The sequence below is a fragment of the Myotis nattereri genome (genome assembly GCF_964212035.1).
Source record: "Myotis nattereri genome assembly, chromosome: 6".
Taxonomy (NCBI): Eukaryota; Metazoa; Chordata; class Mammalia; order Chiroptera; family Vespertilionidae; genus Myotis; species Myotis nattereri.
In genome coordinates, this window is record NC_138081.1 from 24720523 (window position 1) to 24740821 (window position 20299).

At 34.0% G+C, this 20299-nt stretch overlaps 1 protein-coding gene across 4 annotated transcripts in view; it reads left to right on the forward strand.

Annotated features, from left to right (window-relative positions):
• TINAG (tubulointerstitial nephritis antigen) overlaps positions 1-20299 on the forward strand; it is a 73911-nt gene that overhangs the window by 31857 nt on the left and 21755 nt on the right. For all 4 annotated transcript variants that reach the window (XM_081093531.1, XM_081093534.1, XM_081093532.1 and 1 more), the window contains 4 exons: positions 1992-2142; positions 4226-4406; positions 5895-5940; positions 9727-9850. In XM_081093531.1, coding sequence (XP_080949657.1) covers positions 1992-2142; positions 4226-4406; positions 5895-5940; positions 9727-9850 — 502 coding nt within the window. The remainder of the gene's footprint in view (positions 1-1991; positions 2143-4225; positions 4407-5894; positions 5941-9726; positions 9851-20299) is intronic.

The window sequence follows — 20299 nt, forward strand, 5'->3', positions numbered from 1 at the left end:
AATAAATAAGACATTAAAATATTTACATATATAAATCAGTAGTTATTTAGTCAAATAAAATTCTAGCAAGATGTCAGAGGCTGAAGATGTGAAGGAGTTGGAAATGGTGGGGATGATACAAGTCAAATTTGGAGACAGAATAAAATAAGTAGAGAAAATAATAGTGTGTGTCTCAAAGGTAAAGCCCAATGAAAGTCTTCAAACAGAGTGAAAAACAATTTGTTGAACTGAGTCATTCTTTAATCTTCTGACCTTTTCTAAGTATTTCTAGTGAATTTGGATTAAACCTTCACTGAGATTCAGAAATGTCTACATAAGAGCAACATATTGCATACCATCTGAATTTAAAATATTTGTCCTTTAGTTGAAATCTCCAAATTCAGGGGGCTAGAAGGAATCTTATAGGTCAACTTTTTTAAGTCTTTGGTTTTATAAGAGGCACATATAGATAAAGTGATTCACCCAGAGCCGAAAGCCAAGCAAAAATTACCATTGAAGTCAAGTTTCTGACTCCTTGAATATTCTTTTCTCTACATTTCAAAAAATTATATTTGATTCTGAACCCTTGTACTGAAAGTCAAAGCATCAAAGGATTTCTATTTTCTTTTACGAAGTAGGGAACTATTTTCTTGAGGATAGCAGAGAAGGTAGTATAATGTCATTTGTTCCTATGAAATATCTCCTAACACAATAATAGTTGGGAACACATATTGAGCAACTGAAATGCGCCAGCAATTTTACTATGGAGATGTACATATGCTGTAGTTACATAAAAGCCATGTATGTACAGAAATGCATATGTAAATGAATCATTTCAAAATAAATTATTTTAGAATAATTCTAAGTTAGCATTTTGAAGGGTTCTAGTACCCAGACAGTTTTAATGAGCAGAAATGATAACTTTTTCTGAGAAAATTAGATGGTTTGAAGAAAGGCTATGGCTCTGCTGCCTTCTATTAAAAGTAAGAGATTAAATATCTAGACTGAGACTATACCAGGCAACAACAAACAGTGTGTACCAAAATGGCATCCTCCCCAATTATTTTCATGATCTCATTACTTATATTCGTTTATCATGGTAGCATGATCAAAATGAAAACATGTATAGTTTTCCGGTACTGGTTGATTAGTTATGACTCTCTGTGTCTTATCATATATTACATCTGTCATTTAGTAGGTGGTCAATAAATATGTATTGGGAAAAGGGATAAATTGATTCATGATGGCCAAGCTAGGAAATTATTTAAACAGAAGACTGTAAGTTTCAATAATAAAAGGCATATATATATATATATATATATATATATATATATATATATTCCACATCTACTGAAATAAGATTAGGATCATGATTTTTGAGAATATTATAAGCATAAAAGTGTGCTGTGTAACTTTTAGATATTTTATCAGATAGAGTCATATTAGTCTGGATTAATTTAAGAATGGTCTTACAGGCAGTTAAACTAGATACCAGTTAAAAAACCCAGAAATTTGATTTATTCCACTATATCAGATTAACATAGATGAATTTCCAATTAATATTTCTATAATCAGTTTTTCTGATTTCCTTAGTTTAGTTACATTCATTTCAAAAAATATATAATTATCCATAACTATATTTAAGATACTGTTCTAGGTGCAGGGTATACAAATGTCAGTAACATACAGCCTTGGTCCATGAGGAGTTTCATTTGACAGACTTCTTAATGAAAAATTCAGAAGTAAATAGAACATGCAAGAAACAAGGAACTAGGAAAGTCTTTGAAGTTGATAAGACAATGGGGCAATACCAAAATCACATAAAACTTATGGCTGAAATTATGACACAGTGAACTTATTGGAATACATAAATATATTAATACAATTTTGCCTTAATTTTAAATTACATAAATTTTAGAAGACTAGTTTAGTCTTCAAATTAAAAAGGGTATGTAAATTATTAGAAATTCCATGTGCCATTTGAATATTAATCAATGTTTTATTTGAAACAGGTGTGGCTGCTGACCGAATAGCAATTCAGTCTAAGGGTCGATACACAGCCAATCTGTCTCCTCAGAATTTGATTTCTTGCTGTCCCAAGAATCGCCATGGATGCAACAGTGGAAGCATCGATAGGGCTTGGTGGTACCTGAGAAAACGTGGGTAAATAGCTGCCCAACATATATTTCTAGAATTCTTATGAGGGCTACTTAAGGTTAGAATAAGAAATAAAATTATGGTTCAAATTTTTACCCAAAATGTACAAATATATATGATACATCTATATAAATGTATGCTATATTTGGTATCTGCTGAGTTTATAAACTATTAGAAACAATTATTTGAAGAATGTATGCTTTCTAGCTAAATTAGTAGGAAGACTCAAATAAGCATTGCCTTCTTTGTTGCTCTGAGCCAAATGGAGAGAGAGAGTAATTGATATCGCTGATACATCTGTTGAACCTTTCAGTTACAAGGTAGATGAATAGATGTCAGATAAATCAGGTTTAGAATCAGATGAATAAAATAAAGAAGTAATTTACAATTGCCTCTATTCATCAATATCATTAATTGTCTCCATTCCATTTGATGAAGAAAGACAGTTTGCATTTTTACTCTCATGTACCCTGATAACCTACTTTGAGAGCTCATCTACTTAAGAGCTGAATTATTTGGCTATGTAAACTGCAGGTGATATCTAGTAGTAGACATATGTATTGCTCACCTTTTTTCCCCTCATTCACTGAGTACTCTGGACCTGCTATACAACATATACAATATATGCTCTGAAAGAGTGGGGGTCAGATATTGAGCAGTGGCAAAAAATTTCTTTTAAAAATTTCTTTTCACATGTTTTGCCTAATAAGGTAGTGCTTAGAATGGACTAATGGACTACTTGGGCTGATACTCGTCTGATGTATGAGTGTTTGTTTGGCTTCTGTTTTGTATTATAATAAAAAATTACAGTCCTTTAGGGGGTTAAAAATATAAATGATCATTGAGATCCAATTAAATCTCATTGTGTTAGTCTGCTTAGGTTAACATAACAAAATACCATAGACTGGGTATCTTAGACAATAAGCATTAATTTCTCAGAGTTCTGGAGACTGAGAAGCCCAAGATCAAAGTGTAGCCAATTCAGTTTTTGGAGAGAGCCCTTCTCCTGGCTTACCTTCTCACTATGTTTTCAAAGGGCAGAGAGAGAGAGAGAGTTCTCCTGTCTGCTCCTCTTCTTATATAAACACTAATCCCATTATGAACTCCACTCTGTTCACCTCTTTTATAGCTGATTATATCTGGAAGGTCCCATCTCCAAATATCATCAAATTGGGGATTAGGGCTTTAATAGGTGAATTTGGGGGAACACAATTCAGTGGATTGCACTCATTATCCCATTTAATACAAGTTGTCCTTTTGAAGTGGTTAGGTTTTTAATGGCTTTGCTTTCATTACTCTCTTTGCCCATATTTCCTTAATCTATTGAACACTATTGAATTTTCTTGAACTAAACCGATTTATACTTATATGGCCAATTCAACATTGAATATCTATAAAACCAATTGTTTTATTTTTCTTACCATCTGTTTCTCTAATCAATGAATTATGTTAGATTTGGAGCCAAATAATTTGTACTTTTTTATGTTCAGTTTCAAAATTAGAGATGATTAAAATTGTTTTCTTTACCTTTTGTGTAATTCAGATAACTTTCTACTTTATTAACTTAAAAAATTATATTAGCATATACTATTTCTTCAAAGTATCATGAGCCACAAATAATAGTTGAAGTCTTATGAGAAGTTACCTATAACTTAATAAAAATGTAAAAATACCCTTATATAAACATATACTTTATCAGACTACCCCATCTAAATATAATAAAATTTATTGTCTTTTTTACATTAAACTTGGCTCTTCTGCATTATGATTATGGATGCAGAATGAAGTAATTCCCCTATTAATATCACCACAGATTTTATTGACAGTCACTTTTCATCCTTGGGAAATTCTATACTGTAGATAGAGTTATTTATTAAAGTGGTTTGAAGCAAGATTTTAAAAAGTATAATGAAGGAAAAAGGGGGCAGGGGAGAGTGTAATGTCAGTGAACTGCTCTTTAGAATCAGTCAACATTTTGAAAGTTACACATGTAAGCATCAGAATGTTTATTTCAGTAAAGTTGCACATAGATAGGGTGTTACGGCATTTTCCTAAGTATTACGTTTACTTCTTTGCTTGTTCCTAATAGACTGGTATCCCATGCATGCTATCCGCTTTTCAAGGACCAAAATGCTACCAATAATGCCTGTGCCATGGCAAGTAGGTCTGATGGGCGGGGAAAACGGCATGCCACAAAGCCATGTCCCAACAACATTGAGAAATCTAATAGGATCTACCAATGTTCTCCTCCATACAGAGTCTCTTCTAATGTAAGTCTGAATGTCAAGAATTAACAGTGGTTTACTTGCTCAAAAAATATATATAGCTCTACTGTTATTAAAGCTATCTAAAAACTATTTAAACCTATACATTTTAAGATAATGTTATGTTTTCAGGTATAATTTCTGATATTCTTAAGGTGACCATTAAAAATTTCCAGTTTGGGTATGATTTCTGATCTTTATAATGTGAGCAGTATAGATGATTGACTTACATTTAAAAATGCCCATGGAAATAGAGTTTTTAAATTATGTTTTAATTACTTAATATACGTGACAAGCAAAAACTAAATTAAACCTTTATTACTGACTTTTTATTTATGGTCGTAGCTCATTTTATCAATTCTTTGCCTTACTCCACAAAATAATTAAAGTAGACATAGCTGTAATGGGCAAAAGATGCCCTTGGATTCTAGTTTTCCTGATAATAGCACTGGCAAATTTTCTTCTATTGTATCAGTGTTATCCAGACCTTCTCACTTTCAGAATATCTTACCTTCACTGTCTTTCAGTTACCTGTGAAATACAGTCCAATATTCTTACCACGACATACAGGCTTTCATGATTTGGTTCTGACCTGCTGCTTTTACAGCCTTTTGTCTGGCCAGCATCTACCCCTCCACCCACTCATACTGCTCCTGATATAAGGTCTACTGTCTGCTTCCTAGATACTCCATGCTCACTTATGCTTCTCTACTTAGCCAAGTGGTTATTCCTCTTACTCAAATGGTTTTCCCACCTGTTTCCATTTGGTAAAATCCCACATACTAGGTATGTGTCAAGGTCCAGGTCAAAACTTTACTTTCTCTGTGAGGTTTTCTTGACTCCTAGGTAGGATTAATTTCCCTTTCTTGTTTGCATCTATAGCACTTTGAGCTTGTCTCTGTAACAGAACTTATCATTTATGTTGCTGTCTGTCTCATCTACCAAAATGTAAATGCATTGAGGATAGATTCAGGGATACTATTTGTTTCTATCCTGAGTTTCGGTGCTATGTGCTCTGTGATATTTGTGAATAGATCAATGGATGAATGAATAATCTGGTTCTTTACTGAGGGCTGCATTACACAGTGGGTAGCAAGATTTGTATGTTAAATCTGCACTGAGGAACTCCACTGAACATGCATCTGGAATCGCTCCTGTGATCAAAAGAATGGAAATAGCATTAAAAGCCAATGATTAAACATGGTTTTAACTTAATTTTTGTGACCATAAAAAATAATTATTTTCTCTCTATTCCAACATTATTTTCAGTGTTACAGTCAATGAAATAAATGGGTGCATGTTGTTTTTAGCAACTTTATCAATGGGGCATCTCACATGTGAGTATTTCAAAGCCTGATTAATGGCAGGTGGTCAAGGCACATTGGATTGTATAACTCCTAGATTGATTGTACAACACCTGACATTATATACCAGACAATGGGGTTAGAATGCTCTGATAACAATAACAATGCTCATTGATAATTCTCCTTCTAGGAAACTGAAATAATGAAAGAAATCATACACAATGGACCAGTTCAAGGTATGCTTGGATGAAATATGGCTGTGTGTTATTTATTCCTTTAATAAAGAACATTACAGTTTAGCTCATGCAAAAAGAGCTTAATAAAAAGAAGAAAATTTTTACTTTTAGAGTGTTCATAAGGGTTCATCAGTTCTAAGGTCAGGGCAATCATGGGAAATATGCTCATATAATAACTTCATTAGTTGTCATTTTATTTAAAAAATAGATTCATCCATAAATTTAATTCGTAAATATTAATGACACATTTGATGAAAGTCTGATAAATCTTTCCAACATGATTATGAACCAAGCAGACAGTCAAACATAAAATGCTAAGTAATGGAGCTCATTTAATTGTTCAGTCCTATTTAAAATTCATACATAGTGTTAGAAATTTTCTCACCTTCAGCTTAAATGGGTCAGGAAATGGATTAAAAAAATCAAGGTTTAGCAGTAGAAATAAAGTAGATACACTTATTTTTCTATAAACTCAAAACAAATCAAATAAGCCAGTAGGATTTTGTGTTTTATAAAAGGCTTTCTATTTTGATCAATTTGTGTTACAGATAGTAAGCAGTAAATAAAATTACTGTACATTGACTTTGGTTTTAAGATATCATCTCTGATACATAGTTTCTCTGCTTACCTATTGAGTTTTATTTTTCGCCAATGGCATAGCTAAAGATACATTCACAGTGTATATTCTCTGTAAGAAATTGCTTTGAAAGGCATGAAGAACATATCTAGTGAGATCTGAAGTGGAAATATAGGTTGTGAACAATAAAAGGCCCAAAATATATTATCAATGTACTGGGATGAACCAAATACATTAAACCAAAGCTTAAATTTAAAATATTCGATATACACCTAAGGAACTATTGGCCAGTTCTTGTTTCTGTTAATGGTGACCTGATTAGTATTGATTCAATATCTAGCAGGCACCATGGATTTTAAAATTATGTTGGAGTAATTTGTATTGATTGTTATCACCACTTACTACTTATTGAGAAACTGAAGCTTCCACTAAACATATCCTGGGACATGTTTTAGTTTTTAAAATCCTTGGGTCTTAAGCAAAACCTGAAACAAATGAATAGAAAAAATGTTTTTCTTTACAATTGTGTCATTTTGGTTGGCTCTACTAAGAGAAGGCCAATACATGTATAATTTAAATATATTAAGTAAGTGGAGTTTGTGTGACAAATTTGAAGAGCAGAGGCATGTAAAATCAAGGATGAATTTAAAAATAAAACTTTGACATTGGCTACTTAACTGACCTTAGGCAAGTTACTTAACCATCTCTGAATCTTCAGATCTAGTTACCGTCATAAGTTCTCTCTCTATGTCAAAAAAAAAAAATTGGGATCATAATTATTTAAAACAGAACACCTTAGGTTTCTTATATGGTCACACAGTTAAATGTTCATAAATTTCACACAACAAATCAAAGGTAAAGAGGTAAAATTTCAAAATAATAAAATTGAAAGGCAAAGTATTCAACCCCCATTGAACAAATGTTTGTTGAGAAGCTATCTCCTGCCAGCCTGAGCCGGGAGTGAAAGACAGAGCACAGTGAAGGAAAGCTTCATCCTGCCCTCAAGCATATGATAATTCTGCATAAGTTTGCTGCAGGTTCAAAATAAAATTATACTACAGTAGCTTATATAGTTAGATGTTTGTGGGTTCATCAAATCTGTTTTGGTGTCAGGAATGGAAGAAAGGAGCTGCCTCCATGTTCATTTTGATGGCTTTCTTTAGTTGGCTGTGTTTTTTCTGCAATGAAGAATATTTTATTCATGATGGTTAACAGAGTTTGGAAAAGCCACAGAAACTAATCCTATATCCTATATAATAAAAACCTAATATGCTAAATGTTCAACCTTTCAACCATTTGCTTTGATGTGCACTGACCACCAGGGGGCAGATGCTCTGACTGGTAGGTTAGCTTGCTGCTGGGGTCTGGCCGATTGAGACTAGGCAAGATGAGCCTGATACGTCCTGGAGCCCTCCCATAGTCCCTTCCCAGCTGGCCAATCTCCCACAGTCCCTCCCTGGCCTCTAAAATATTTCTTCTAATTAATTTCCTTCCAATGTGCACAAATCCGTGCACTAGGGCTTCTAGTGGTTCTATAAAAAAGGAAAAAAGTTTACAATATCTTCCCATTTTTATAAATGCTGATTGACTCATCTTGCTATAGATGCGAAGTGATGTCTACCCATTGTTGCATTTCCCCCCAGTCTCAATAAAACAGGCTATAAAAGGCAACAGAATGCTGACTAAATAACACTGTGTGAATTTTTCTACAATATGTAGAATGAAAAATAAGTTTAGGTTATGGAAATAGAACAAAAGCAAAGATCTGCATAGAGCACAGTTATATAAATTCTTAAAAACTTATGGGAATGTTTTATAAAGTCGATAAAGAAAATTTAACATCTTTTGAGAATATTTGAACGGCATCAGAAAAGGCATGGAACATTAAAAATAAAATGAAAATGGAACATTAAAAAGTGATATTTGACCTTGGAATAGAAGCTTCATGTTAGTAGCTATCAAATGCTTATGTTATGTAAAATGCATGTCAAACTAAGATAGACAAGCAGGGTACATAGTTATGAAGGGGCTTACCAATCTTCCCCAACTAAAAATATTTTCAGTTCACATCTTCTAGAAGTTTAAAGTCTTCATTCTGAATTTCCCAAGCCCTTCAACAAAGCCCACAATACAGAAAAGAAGTAATCTAGGTGAGGAAATGAAGGAGAGCTTTATAAAGCATAAGCTCTCACTTTCTAAAGAATACAACATTGGCTCAGCTCTCCAGAGCTGGGAGGCTGGGATCTTGTCAGAATATTCTTTTGCCAAGGGTTTGCTTTCTATTCAAGCTCACCAAGGAAAGATTTGTATTTATTTCTAAGGATTAAGGACAATTACTTTAAGCCCGGTTTGCTGGGCTCACTCGGTGCTGCTAGCTTAATTAGAGTTGTAAGAGGCTTGTGGTGAAGCACAAGGTTAATGGAGAAATCGCAAATCACTAGCCAAGTGCCAAGGTCCTCCACTGCAAAGACTCAATTCCTCGTAATAGTGCCTCTGTCAATTAAGAATACCTGGTGTTTTAAAGGTATAATGTGAATTTAAGTAACACTCAAACAGCTAAAAGTTGTTCTTAGAAGAAGAAAATATTGCAGCCACATGTAAGTGAAATCATAGGGCACTTGTCTTTCTCTGACTGGCTTATTTCACTTCCCATAATATTCTCCAGATGAACTAACAAACAAAATAGAAACAGACTCATGGATATAGAGAACAGACTGACTACTGTCAGAGGGGAGGTGGGGAGGGTTGCCTCGTGAAAAAGGTGAAGGGATTAAGCAATAAAACAAAATGAGCAAACAAACTAAAAACCAAACTCATGGACAGTCCACAGAATGGTGATACCAGAAGGAAAGGGAGTTGCGGGGAGGCAAATTAGGGTAAAAGGAGGATAAATGGTGATGAAGGGAAGACTTGAATTGGGTTGGTGAACACACAGTACAATATACAGATGATATATTATGGACTTGTGCACCTGAAACCTATATAATAATTTTATTAACCAATGTCATCCCAATAAGTTCAACAATAACAAAAAAATATATTGCAACCAATTAAATTAAGCAGGAATCAAAATTAGCCTGTATTACAAGATTGCTTCTTAAATTCTATTCCTGGCAATTTACCCATTGGTTGTTTTGTGAGAATTTCTGGAGGTTTATAAAGTTAATGTTTTTAACTGTGTCATTTTTTCCTATTGGGTTTTATTTTAGCCATAATGCAAGTCCATGAGGACTTCTTCCATTATAAGTCGGGGATATATAGACATGTGACCAGTGCAAATGAAGAATCAGAAAAATATCGAAAGCTTCGGACACATGCAGTCAAACTTACTGGGTAAGGCAATTCTTAAAAATCTTTATTTAACACCTTTAAAAAAGAACACTAAAAGAAAGTGTTTGTAGTGAATTTTGGTACCAAAATTCTGCTTTGTATTGAGGCAGTCTGATATAAATTAAAAATTATCTAAGCCTTAATAATCCTCAGTTACTATTTTAAAATTCAGTGAAAAGGAAACTTAAAATTCTGTTAAAAAATAAAATGGCCATTTCCTGTCTCTAACCTACTAGCAGTGTGTCTTAAGAATCTGTTCCAAGGGCAAGGGAGATATATTATTGCAAGTCTGTTCTCATAATGTCTCACTCCAATTCAAATGAAAAGCTACTGATAAGATTTTGGGAATTATTTTGTCTTGTTTCCATCCCAGACCCTCACTTTTCTCATCTGATTGAACCCACACACAAGCAGCCTCTGCTACAACCAAATCATTACTTTCTCCTTACTGATCTTTGAAACTCTCTGAGTCAATTCCAAGGTATGTAGAACAGTTATCCTCTATGAAGTCTCTTTAAACATTATACCTCCCTTATTTGAAATACTCTGGTATTTCCACTATAAAATTACATTTTATTGAATGTAAGAAACTACTGATTATGGCTTTTCTTAATTTCATGGATGTGAAAATATGTGCATCTTAGAATTGAAATACATTTCAAGTTAATGTAGAATAGGTAATTTCACTATTCAGTGATAACATGGCTCAAGAATTTGGAGTAATTTTATATGTCTCCTAATTATAGAGCTGTAGAGAAAGATGGCTAGATAAATCACTAGATGTATTTAACAGGAAAATGAGATACTAAAGTATTTAAAATTTTATGACAACAAAAAGTTTGCTAAATTTTTCATCAGCAGTATATAAGAATACCAATTTTTCAATATTCTTTTAACCACTGGATATTTTACTTTTACTTTGTCATATTAAATTCCCCCAAAATCATTATTAACAGGTGGTGAAATCATATCATGTAAGTCTCCCTCTCTCTCTCTTTCTCTCTCTCTCTCTCTCTCCTCCTGAAAAGTTAGAGAGACAAATAAAAAATAGAAAGATAATATGGGATAGTGGCATTTTAAAATACTAATATTCAGATTTATTTTACTTGAATTTAAGACAAGAGATGCTAGTTTCTAAAAGAACATTTTATTCTTAAGAGAAAAATTATAGTAAAAATTAGTGGTTGGAGTAATAACCCATTTTTAACTTCATATTTCAATTTCAGGTTATATTGATTTATTAACAGACAAGATGAAGAAATTCCTCATGCTTCCACTTTTTCTACCTCACCTCCTCTCATATACCTTATATGTGTTAGTAATATTATTTTTACATATCAAAGGATTACAAAATTTGCATTCTTCTCTGAAACCATAATATACATAGTTTATAATTTCTTATGTATTAATAAAGTCAATGATAAGCAAATACTGATGCTCACTTTTCTGTTCTTGAATTTAATTTTCATTATTTATTTTATTTTTAATCAAGACAGGATCTTATGCCTGTGGTACCTAATTTCTTTCACATTTGTGAAAGTATTTGTTTTATTTTTATTCAGGAATAACTTTAATAAGTATAAAATCCTGGGATTTTAGAACCTTTAAAACTTTCTAAATAGTGCTCCAGAGTTTCTGGCATTGAGTTTTCCTGCAGAAAAATCTCTGGCCATCCAGATGTTTTGTCTCCTTATAAGTGACATAATCTTTTCTACTCAAATACGTATGTTAATCTTTCTTTTTTCTTTAATTAGCTTTATTCACTTTTTTTTTAAAAAAGTATATATTATACATATGCTGGATCATCTATATCTGCTTTAATATTTTAATATTACTTATAATTCTTTATTATTTCATTGTGTATGATTTTCTCTATGTGGTCCTATCTATCTCTGAATATTTATTGTAGTATTTGGCATTCATTCTCCAAAGGGCTTTTGCCTCTGAAATGTTTTTTGTTTTTTGTTTTTTCATTTTTTCTCTTCCCTTTCTTTTGGTTGTCTTTTAAGGTCTTCTTTGAGTCTATGTCTGACTTCTCCAGTTTCCCTGAATAGTTCCTTTTGAGCTGTATAGTATTCATGTGTCTTTTGCCTGACTTTAAAAACAAAACAAAACAAAACAAAACACTTTTACCCTAGTGCAGTGGTTCTCAACCTTCCTAATGCCACGACCCTTTAATACAGTTCCTCATGTTGTGGTGACGTCCAACCATAAAATTATTTTCGTTGCTACTTCATAACTGTAATTTTGCTACTGTTATGAATCGTAATGTAAATATCTGATATGCAGGATGTATTTTCATTGTTACAAACTGAACATAATTAAAGCATAGTGATTAATCACAAAAAAATATGTAATTATGTTTGTGTTTTCCAATGGTCTTAGGCAACCCCTGTGAAAGGGTTGTTCGACCCCAAAGGGGTCGCGACCCACAGGTTGGCGACCTACAGGTTGAGAACTGCTGCCCTAGTGGGTTTTGCTCAGTGGATAGAGCATTGGCCTGGGGACCTAAGGGCCCCAGGTTCAATTTTGGTCAAGGGCATGTACCTAGGTTGCAGGCTCCTGGTCTGAGCATGTGCAGGAGGCAACCAATTGAAGTGTTTCTCTCACATCTATATTTCTCCCTGTCTTTCCCTTTCTCTTCCATTCTCTCTAAAAATCAATGGAAAAATATCCTCCAATGAGGGTTGAAAAACATAAAAAGAAATTTAATCTCTAATCTGCATTTTACTCTCTATCACTTCCTCCTTCCAGTCCACTCCCTCTACTACTTTGACCTCAACTGTCCTTAAGTCACATACATACTTTCAATAAATCATTCCATTCAATCTGACCACCACTTAACTGTCTCTCTTCTGCTTGATGGCCACTCCCTTTGTTATTTAGTTAAAAATCTGTGGTGATTCATTATAATCACTTCCACACGCCCTGGACGCCTCTGCCCTTGCTTGATTGATCATATTGGCTTAGCAAAATCTCAAATCTGGTTAAATTAAAATCAGCCTGTTTCGTACCTGTAGTTGTGCATCTGAACACAGCCAGAAAAAGTAATAAGTGTGCTGGTTTCACTTTTATTTATAACCACAAATTTCAAGTAGTTGCTTAATACTGCCAGGCAATTTTATTCTGGATTTTTATTCTGTTTACTGTCCCATTCCAGGTGATTATCTCAAAACCTTTTCTTTTGTCTTGAATCCCCAATACCTCTACCCCCTTGCTCTTAGTTGATAATCTTGAATCCTATTTCACCAAAATAATTTAAAGCCATCAGAAATAACTCCAAGTATCATTCATACCACCTCGCAGCATGAACTCTCTGATGTTCTTCCTTCTACTTGTTACATATGTGAAGCACCATGCTCCTACCTAAATCTCCCCTTCTGTAGTGTGGACACCAACCTTTTTCACTATTTAAGGATGTGCAGAAGCAATTTCCCTTTCTCTACTTTATAATCAACCTTTTCTACCAACATACATGCATGCCATTATATCTCAGATATTATGATGATAAAAACTTTCCCTTGACTCTGCTTCTCCACACTCCATTCATGGTCTTTTCTTATAGCAAACTCCTTGCATGATTTGTCTGTCCTTACTTTCTTCAATGTTTTTCCATCCATTTCTTCTTAAACCTCTCCAAACACTTTTATTTCCCTGCTCCTGTTCATGAAAATATTTATTTCAAGGTTATTAATGACCTCCACATTGCAATAGTCATCTGTCAGAATGCACACCTGCCCATCATTTCCTGCTGGTTTTTCTTTTCTGGCTGTGACTTTTCAGTGTTCTTTGCTAGTTTTTTCCCCTCCCTGTACTTGTATACTTCTTAATGTTAGAGTGTCCATATTCAGTTTTAGGTCTTTTCTCCCTTCTATTCTCACTCATTCTCTGATGAACTCATCAGTCTCTGAGCTCATCTCAGCTTTGAGAACCATATAAACCTGACACAAACTGGATTTACTAGTTTATCTGCCGCCTAGATCTCTCTCCTGAACTCTAGACTTATGCATCCCATCGCCTTCTTGACATCCCCATGTAGGTACCTAATAAATGAATCAAATTCAGCACTTCCAAACTCAGCTCCTGATTCCTGCCTTTATACCTGCTGAACAATACCAACTTTCTCCATCTTAGTTGATGACAACATCCTTCCATATGCTCTGGCTGAAAATCTGAAAATTATCCTCAAAATTCCTTTCCTTGAATCTCACTTTCAATGTGTGAGAAACTGTTATTTCAACTTATATCCAGAATCTAACCATTTTTTACTGTTCAAACTACCACAACTCTTGCCTGACCTACCATTACCCAATATTATGTATATGAACTGCTTAAGTAGCTTCTAACTGGTCTTTCTTCATTTATATTTGCCCTCAAAAGTCTATTCCCAACAGAAAAACGAGAGTGTTCCTTTTATAACACTAGTCAGATCTTGTTACTTCTTTACTCAGAACCATGCACTACTTCCCCAGTTCCATGGGAGCAAAACCCAAAGTCTTTACAATGGCCTACAAAGGCCTGCATGGTCTGAGGACTCCCCCACCTGCCTGCCTGCACCCTCAGCAATTTTCTGATCTCAATTTCTGTTCATCTGTGCCTGTTCTTCCTGCTTTAGTTCCTTTAATGTTTCAGGAACCCACACATCTGGGTCTTTCTCTATAGTTAAAATGCTCTTTCAGACATCTAATTTCTTAGTTTCTGTGCTTTCATTGAGTATTTATTCAGATCTAATCTGTTCAGTGTAGCTACCCTGACTGTCTTATTTAATACAGCTAACTATCCTCTCTTCCAGCATGTCTGATCCCTCTTACATCATCTATTAATTTTATAACAATTATTACTTTCTAACACATGCTTAATTTATTAGCTTTGTAGTATGTTAATAGTATATTGTCTTTTCTCCCTACTAGATTGAAGCTCCATGAGAACAGGCATCTGTAATATTCACTGATGTAGCCACACCACCTAACACAATGCTGATCTATAAAATACTGCTTTCTCTGGTCAAAGAATAAACTTTTTGGCACATGTTCTATGCTAGTTCTCATTTGGTACTCTTCTTTAAATGGGTCAGCTTTTTGGTGAAAAATAGAGTAAGCAAAACTTGGAGAAGAGAGCTGAAGCACTCCTCAGCTTTGATTGAAGTGTGCAATTCTTGGACCCATTCTGGCCAAATCAACTCTTCCCTTCGTGCATAGCTGGAGCATTTGGTGGGACTCATAATACAGCCCTTGCAGGTATCTTTGCTGTCATATGCGATTCTTTGCCTTTCTTCTCTGCTTCACCTTGCTTTATCTTTCAGCCATTGCCCCTGGATGGTTGGCCAGGACTCTGGCAGTCTAGTGGACTTCCAGTGTGATTTCTTCCTCAGCAGAACTCCGATGGGTTGTATGGGAACAGACCGACATAGTTTGATTTCTGTGTACCTGCTATTGGCCCTCATTAGGGGATATTCCTGGACTGTCATATACTTTTAAGGGCAAACTTCTCCTATTTAGGTTGGAGATAGCGGGGAAGGATTTTACTGTTGTTTCTCAGCATCTACTCTTGCTTTGGTAGAGAAAAAACTGTATATTTCTGTTATTCCTCCGTTGTTATTTGGGATTACAGCTGTTTGCTTGGTTTACTAATGATAGAAAGTATTGAGGTTTTACATTTGGGTTTTTATTTTTAAAATTCTTTTTTTAATATATTTTATTGATTTTTTACAGAGAGGAAGAGAGAGGGATAGAGCGTTAGAAACATCAATGAGAGAGAAACATCGATCAGCTGCCTCCTGCATATGTCCTACTGGGGATGTGCCCGCAACCAAGGTACATGCCCTTGACAGGAATCGAACCTGGGACCTTTCAGTCTGCAGGCCAATGCTCTATCCACTGAGCCAAACCGGTTAGGGCTATTTCTTAAATTTTTAATAGTTTAGTTACTTTTCAGGAAGATGAATAGAATAAAATATGCCTTTATGCTGCCACCATAACTGGAAATTCATCTCTTTTTTATTTTCCTTCACTTTGAAAGTCCAATTCCTTCTAAACCTCTCCTTCTTATGTATATTTCATGATCAGTTTTTGTCTTCTCTAGTCCTTGATTGGAAATTTTTTTCCACCACATTCTTGATGATTGAAATAAATTTTTCTATCATTCAGAGAACACTGAAAATGCTAACATTGATGTGGAGTCTTTCTTTCTTCATATATTAGAACTGATCATTTATCATCTCTATCACCTACTTAGCCATGCTGGTTATGTTACCTTCAGTCTACTCCTAAATTTGTTCATGCTGGCGTTGTACAAGATATGGATGTGTTTACATTTAATCACTCTGACACCATCTGTTTTCCATGTTCAATGTGTCAGTTGCAGTAGTGTGTTCGTTTTTATAAACATTTAGAAAATTGAGACCTTTATAAATATATATCACATGTGTGACAATTAACAAGGCTAATTCTGACAAATTACTCTTGGAGCACATGTTTATTTTTCAGAAATATTTTAGGTCCACTGGGCATTGTTAGGTGCCCTGGAGAAGTAGATTTTAATTCATGTCTTCATTAGTAATTCCTGATTTGGTAATTACTACATGCAGAAAATTAATGCATCAGTGAATTAGAGAGTAATCAAATAGCCCAAGTAAGTTAATGTTTCTTATCAGAGAGCTGAATATACTCCTATCAAGTACCTTACAAATTTATTGCAATACATACATTCTATCTGCTGCTCTTTCTGTAGAAAACAACGCTGTTAGACTGCACTTACTTGAACAAATGAATTTAAAGTTCTATCACATGCCAAGCACTGGGAAATAGAAAGAGGATAACTACATAGTCCTACTCTTAAGGACTTTAGGGAATGAGGCAGACACATTCACAACTGACACCAGCATAAGGTAATACATGCTATATATTCCCATATATATAAAGGACAGGATTGTGATAGGTAGATAACAACTTATAAAAACAAAGATTTCTTTGCTCCTAGTAAATGATTTTATTTTAGTCCTCCCTCTTCTCCTTCTAAAACCTCTGTTTATCCCCATTATGGATACTAGACTTATAAAAGCATTTAATTGAATAAAAAATGTCATATTATGAGACTGGCATTATTTTACACAACAATAATAAGGAAATATTACCCATTAAACTAAGAAACTCCATTGATTTTTAGATGGGTCTCAATTTTAGAGATATTAAAATATGCAGAAAAAAAGTATATTGAAATAAACACAATATGGTTGGTATTTGAGATATTTATCCTGGTCAATGTTCTCTATACTATGGTTCTATTCCATAAGTATCTCTCTCCATATCTATTACAGTTTATCCAGTGTCCCTGTTCAGAAAGGGTTCTGAGTTTTTTAAAATCCTTAAGTCAGAAGTTGAGAATATAGTGCATTAATGCCATTTACTTTTTGCATATGATTTTAATATGCAAATCATATGAATAAAAAGTCTTGAATAAAAAAAATCTATCAAGTATAAATTTTGGAAACTTGCCCAGTCAGTGTGACTCTGTGGTTGAGTGTCGACATTTGAACCAGGAGATCACTGTTCGATTCCTGGTCAGGGTGGGGCATGCAGGAGGCAGCTAATCAATAATTCTGTCTCATCATTAATGTTACTATCTCTCTATCCCTCTCCCTCCCTCTCTGAAATCAATAAAAATATATTTTTTAAAAAATTTAGAAAATTAAAATAAATAATTGGGGTAAACATTGAGTTTTCTTCATATTGTTACCCCTGCTTATGGGACAGAATTTTACTGGTGATATAGTCAAAAGAGAATAATAAAATAATTTCAGGACATATTTTTTCCATTGTTTAATAATATTTTATGTAAAAGTTTATTTATTTAACAAGTTTTCATAGAGTACCTATAAATGCCAGGTGCTGTTTTAGGTACCGGACATGTCTCAGTGAACAAAATAGACACAGATCCTGGTCCTCATTAAACTTATATTCTACTAATTGATGCATAGCTGCACAATTAAAATTGTGTTATATAAAGGACCCGAGCTTGGGTGCTAATTTTTGTGTCTGTGCTCCATGTCAACAATATCAACTTTTTCACATTACATGAATATTGTGTAGTGACTCAGACAGAAGACAGACCATTGTGAAATGGAAGCTGAAAGGAAAGCAAACATGAAAAGAATCCAGGAAGAACCAATTACAAAATAACAAAGATGTTTTTCAAATACATAATGAATGATAGAGAATGCCAGTTTTTAAAATTAAATTGAATACCCCAAAATACATTTTAAAATGCTGCAAAATTATAGAAATTAAACAAGTTTTCAATAAGTGACTGTGAAGGCATCTGCTTTAGTGAATCATCCAAAAATCAAGGAAGAGATTTCTGTAAACCTTGGTGCATAGCTACCATGATGACTTAAATTTGGGCACAGATAGAATGATTTCTAAGTTTGTTTTTTTCTGTGTTTTCAACAAAAATAGAACTCATGTTGTTCCTAGAGCTGTGGTAATAGGCAATGTGTGAAAAATAAAACAATAGTCCTTGACTTCACAATGCAATTAGATATCAAACAAAAACACACAAAAAATGTAAAGTTATTATACATTTTACAAAAGCAGGGTTGAAAGTGGTAAGAGAGTATACAATATTTGATCTAGACTTTAGAATCTGAGAAATGTCCCTGAGGAAGAAAGTCTGAGCTGAGATTTATGGGTTGTTTAAGAACAGGCAAAGGGAACAGCTCGCGTAAAAAAAAAAAAAAACCTATGGTCAGAAGGATACAAAACATTGTATGAACACAGTGCTATGATTGCTGAACCTCAGATGGCAGGGACTTGTATGCCATTTTACAGTATTCAGTGAAGCATGTTACACATTTAGTTAAGCATTTTAAGAGCAAAGGGAAGTCACTGAAGTTATTTATTTATTTTTCTTTTTTCAATATGTCTTTATTGATTTCAGAGAGGAAGGGAGAAGGAGAGAGAAATAGAAACATCAGGGTTGAGAGAGAATCAGTGATCAATTGCTTTCTGTCTGATTGGGGATTGAGACCGCAATTTAGGCATATGCCCTGACTGGGAATCTAACTGTGACCTCCTAGGTCAATGCTCAACCACTGAGCCACCGCAGCCAGGCTCACTGAAGTTTTTTTAAATAGAAAGGTGGCATGATCTTTGAAAGATTGTTTTACTATAAAAATGTTATGTAAAAAGGCAAATTGTAGTACCTAAGTAAAAGATAACAGTCTAGACTTGGTAAGATGGTGGGAGAGTTGGGGAGACATGAATGGATCAAAAATATTGAAGGAGAAAAGCTGGCAGACATGATGTGGATTTGGAATAGAGCATGGACAATGAGACGGGAAAGTTCAATATTGGGCGTGATGATTTTTGAGGTGTCTGTAAGACATAAGATTGCAGATAGGTGTCAGAGAAGATAGATATACTGACCTCAAGGTCATAAGAGATAAGTGCTGAAGATGGATAGGACTGAGCAGAGTAAGAAAAACAGAAAGATTGATTGAGACTAAACCATGAAAAAAAAATCCAATATTTAAAGATTGGCTAAAAAAACGATGAGCCTACAAAAAGAGAGAAGAGGCCAGAAGATTTTACTTCAAAAGTTGCTATTGTAAGATTTTTCAGAAAGCTGGAAGGATTGAGGATTGGTCTTAGAGAGAGATTGTCAACTCTATTGTATCAGGAGAAAAGGCAGAGAGGACAAGTTTCAATGAATCTGTTTTAACATTTAAGATAGTGGTAAATTGAGGAAAAGTCCTACCAGATACCTTCATTTTTTATCTTCAGATAGTAGAAGGTAAGGTTATCTGTAGAGGGAAAAAATGGTAGGAGGGATGCATTATCAGAAATTAGAGGAGAATAGAGATGGTTTGCAATGGTTCTCTAGATGTTTAGGAGAGAGAGCTGCCCAGAGGAACCCAAAGAGATTGCCATACATTGCTAATGCTACCATTCTGCCCTCTTGTGTGTACACAAAGAGCATTGGGTAGTTGAATTTACCCAACTGAATTTTCCAGATGGGTGCAATGAAGAGTCAGAAAAACAAAAGGTTTAGGATATGAATATTAATGTAAGTATTGCTGAATGACAGAAAGCTTTAATAAGAGTGATGAAAAGAGGACTGATGGATTTGGAGAAAAATCATTGGAGTAGAGGCTGTGCTAATTCTAATCTCAGTGATTTTATGATTCTCTAATTTATTTTGACCTTTCAGATTTTTTTATTGAGAAAAAATTAATCATGTAATAATGATATTATGTGAACTGATATTTTAAATATTATAAATACAGTGTTATAGAACCATAATTTTCTATATTAATGCCTAATTATATTAACAACTGATTTTCTACTTTATAGTCATAAATCTTTGATATTCATCTACCTATGTGAAGGTACTTGTCCTCTAGGAGAATATAAAAATAATGCTTCAGAGTTAAATTTCTAATACATTTTTCCTATA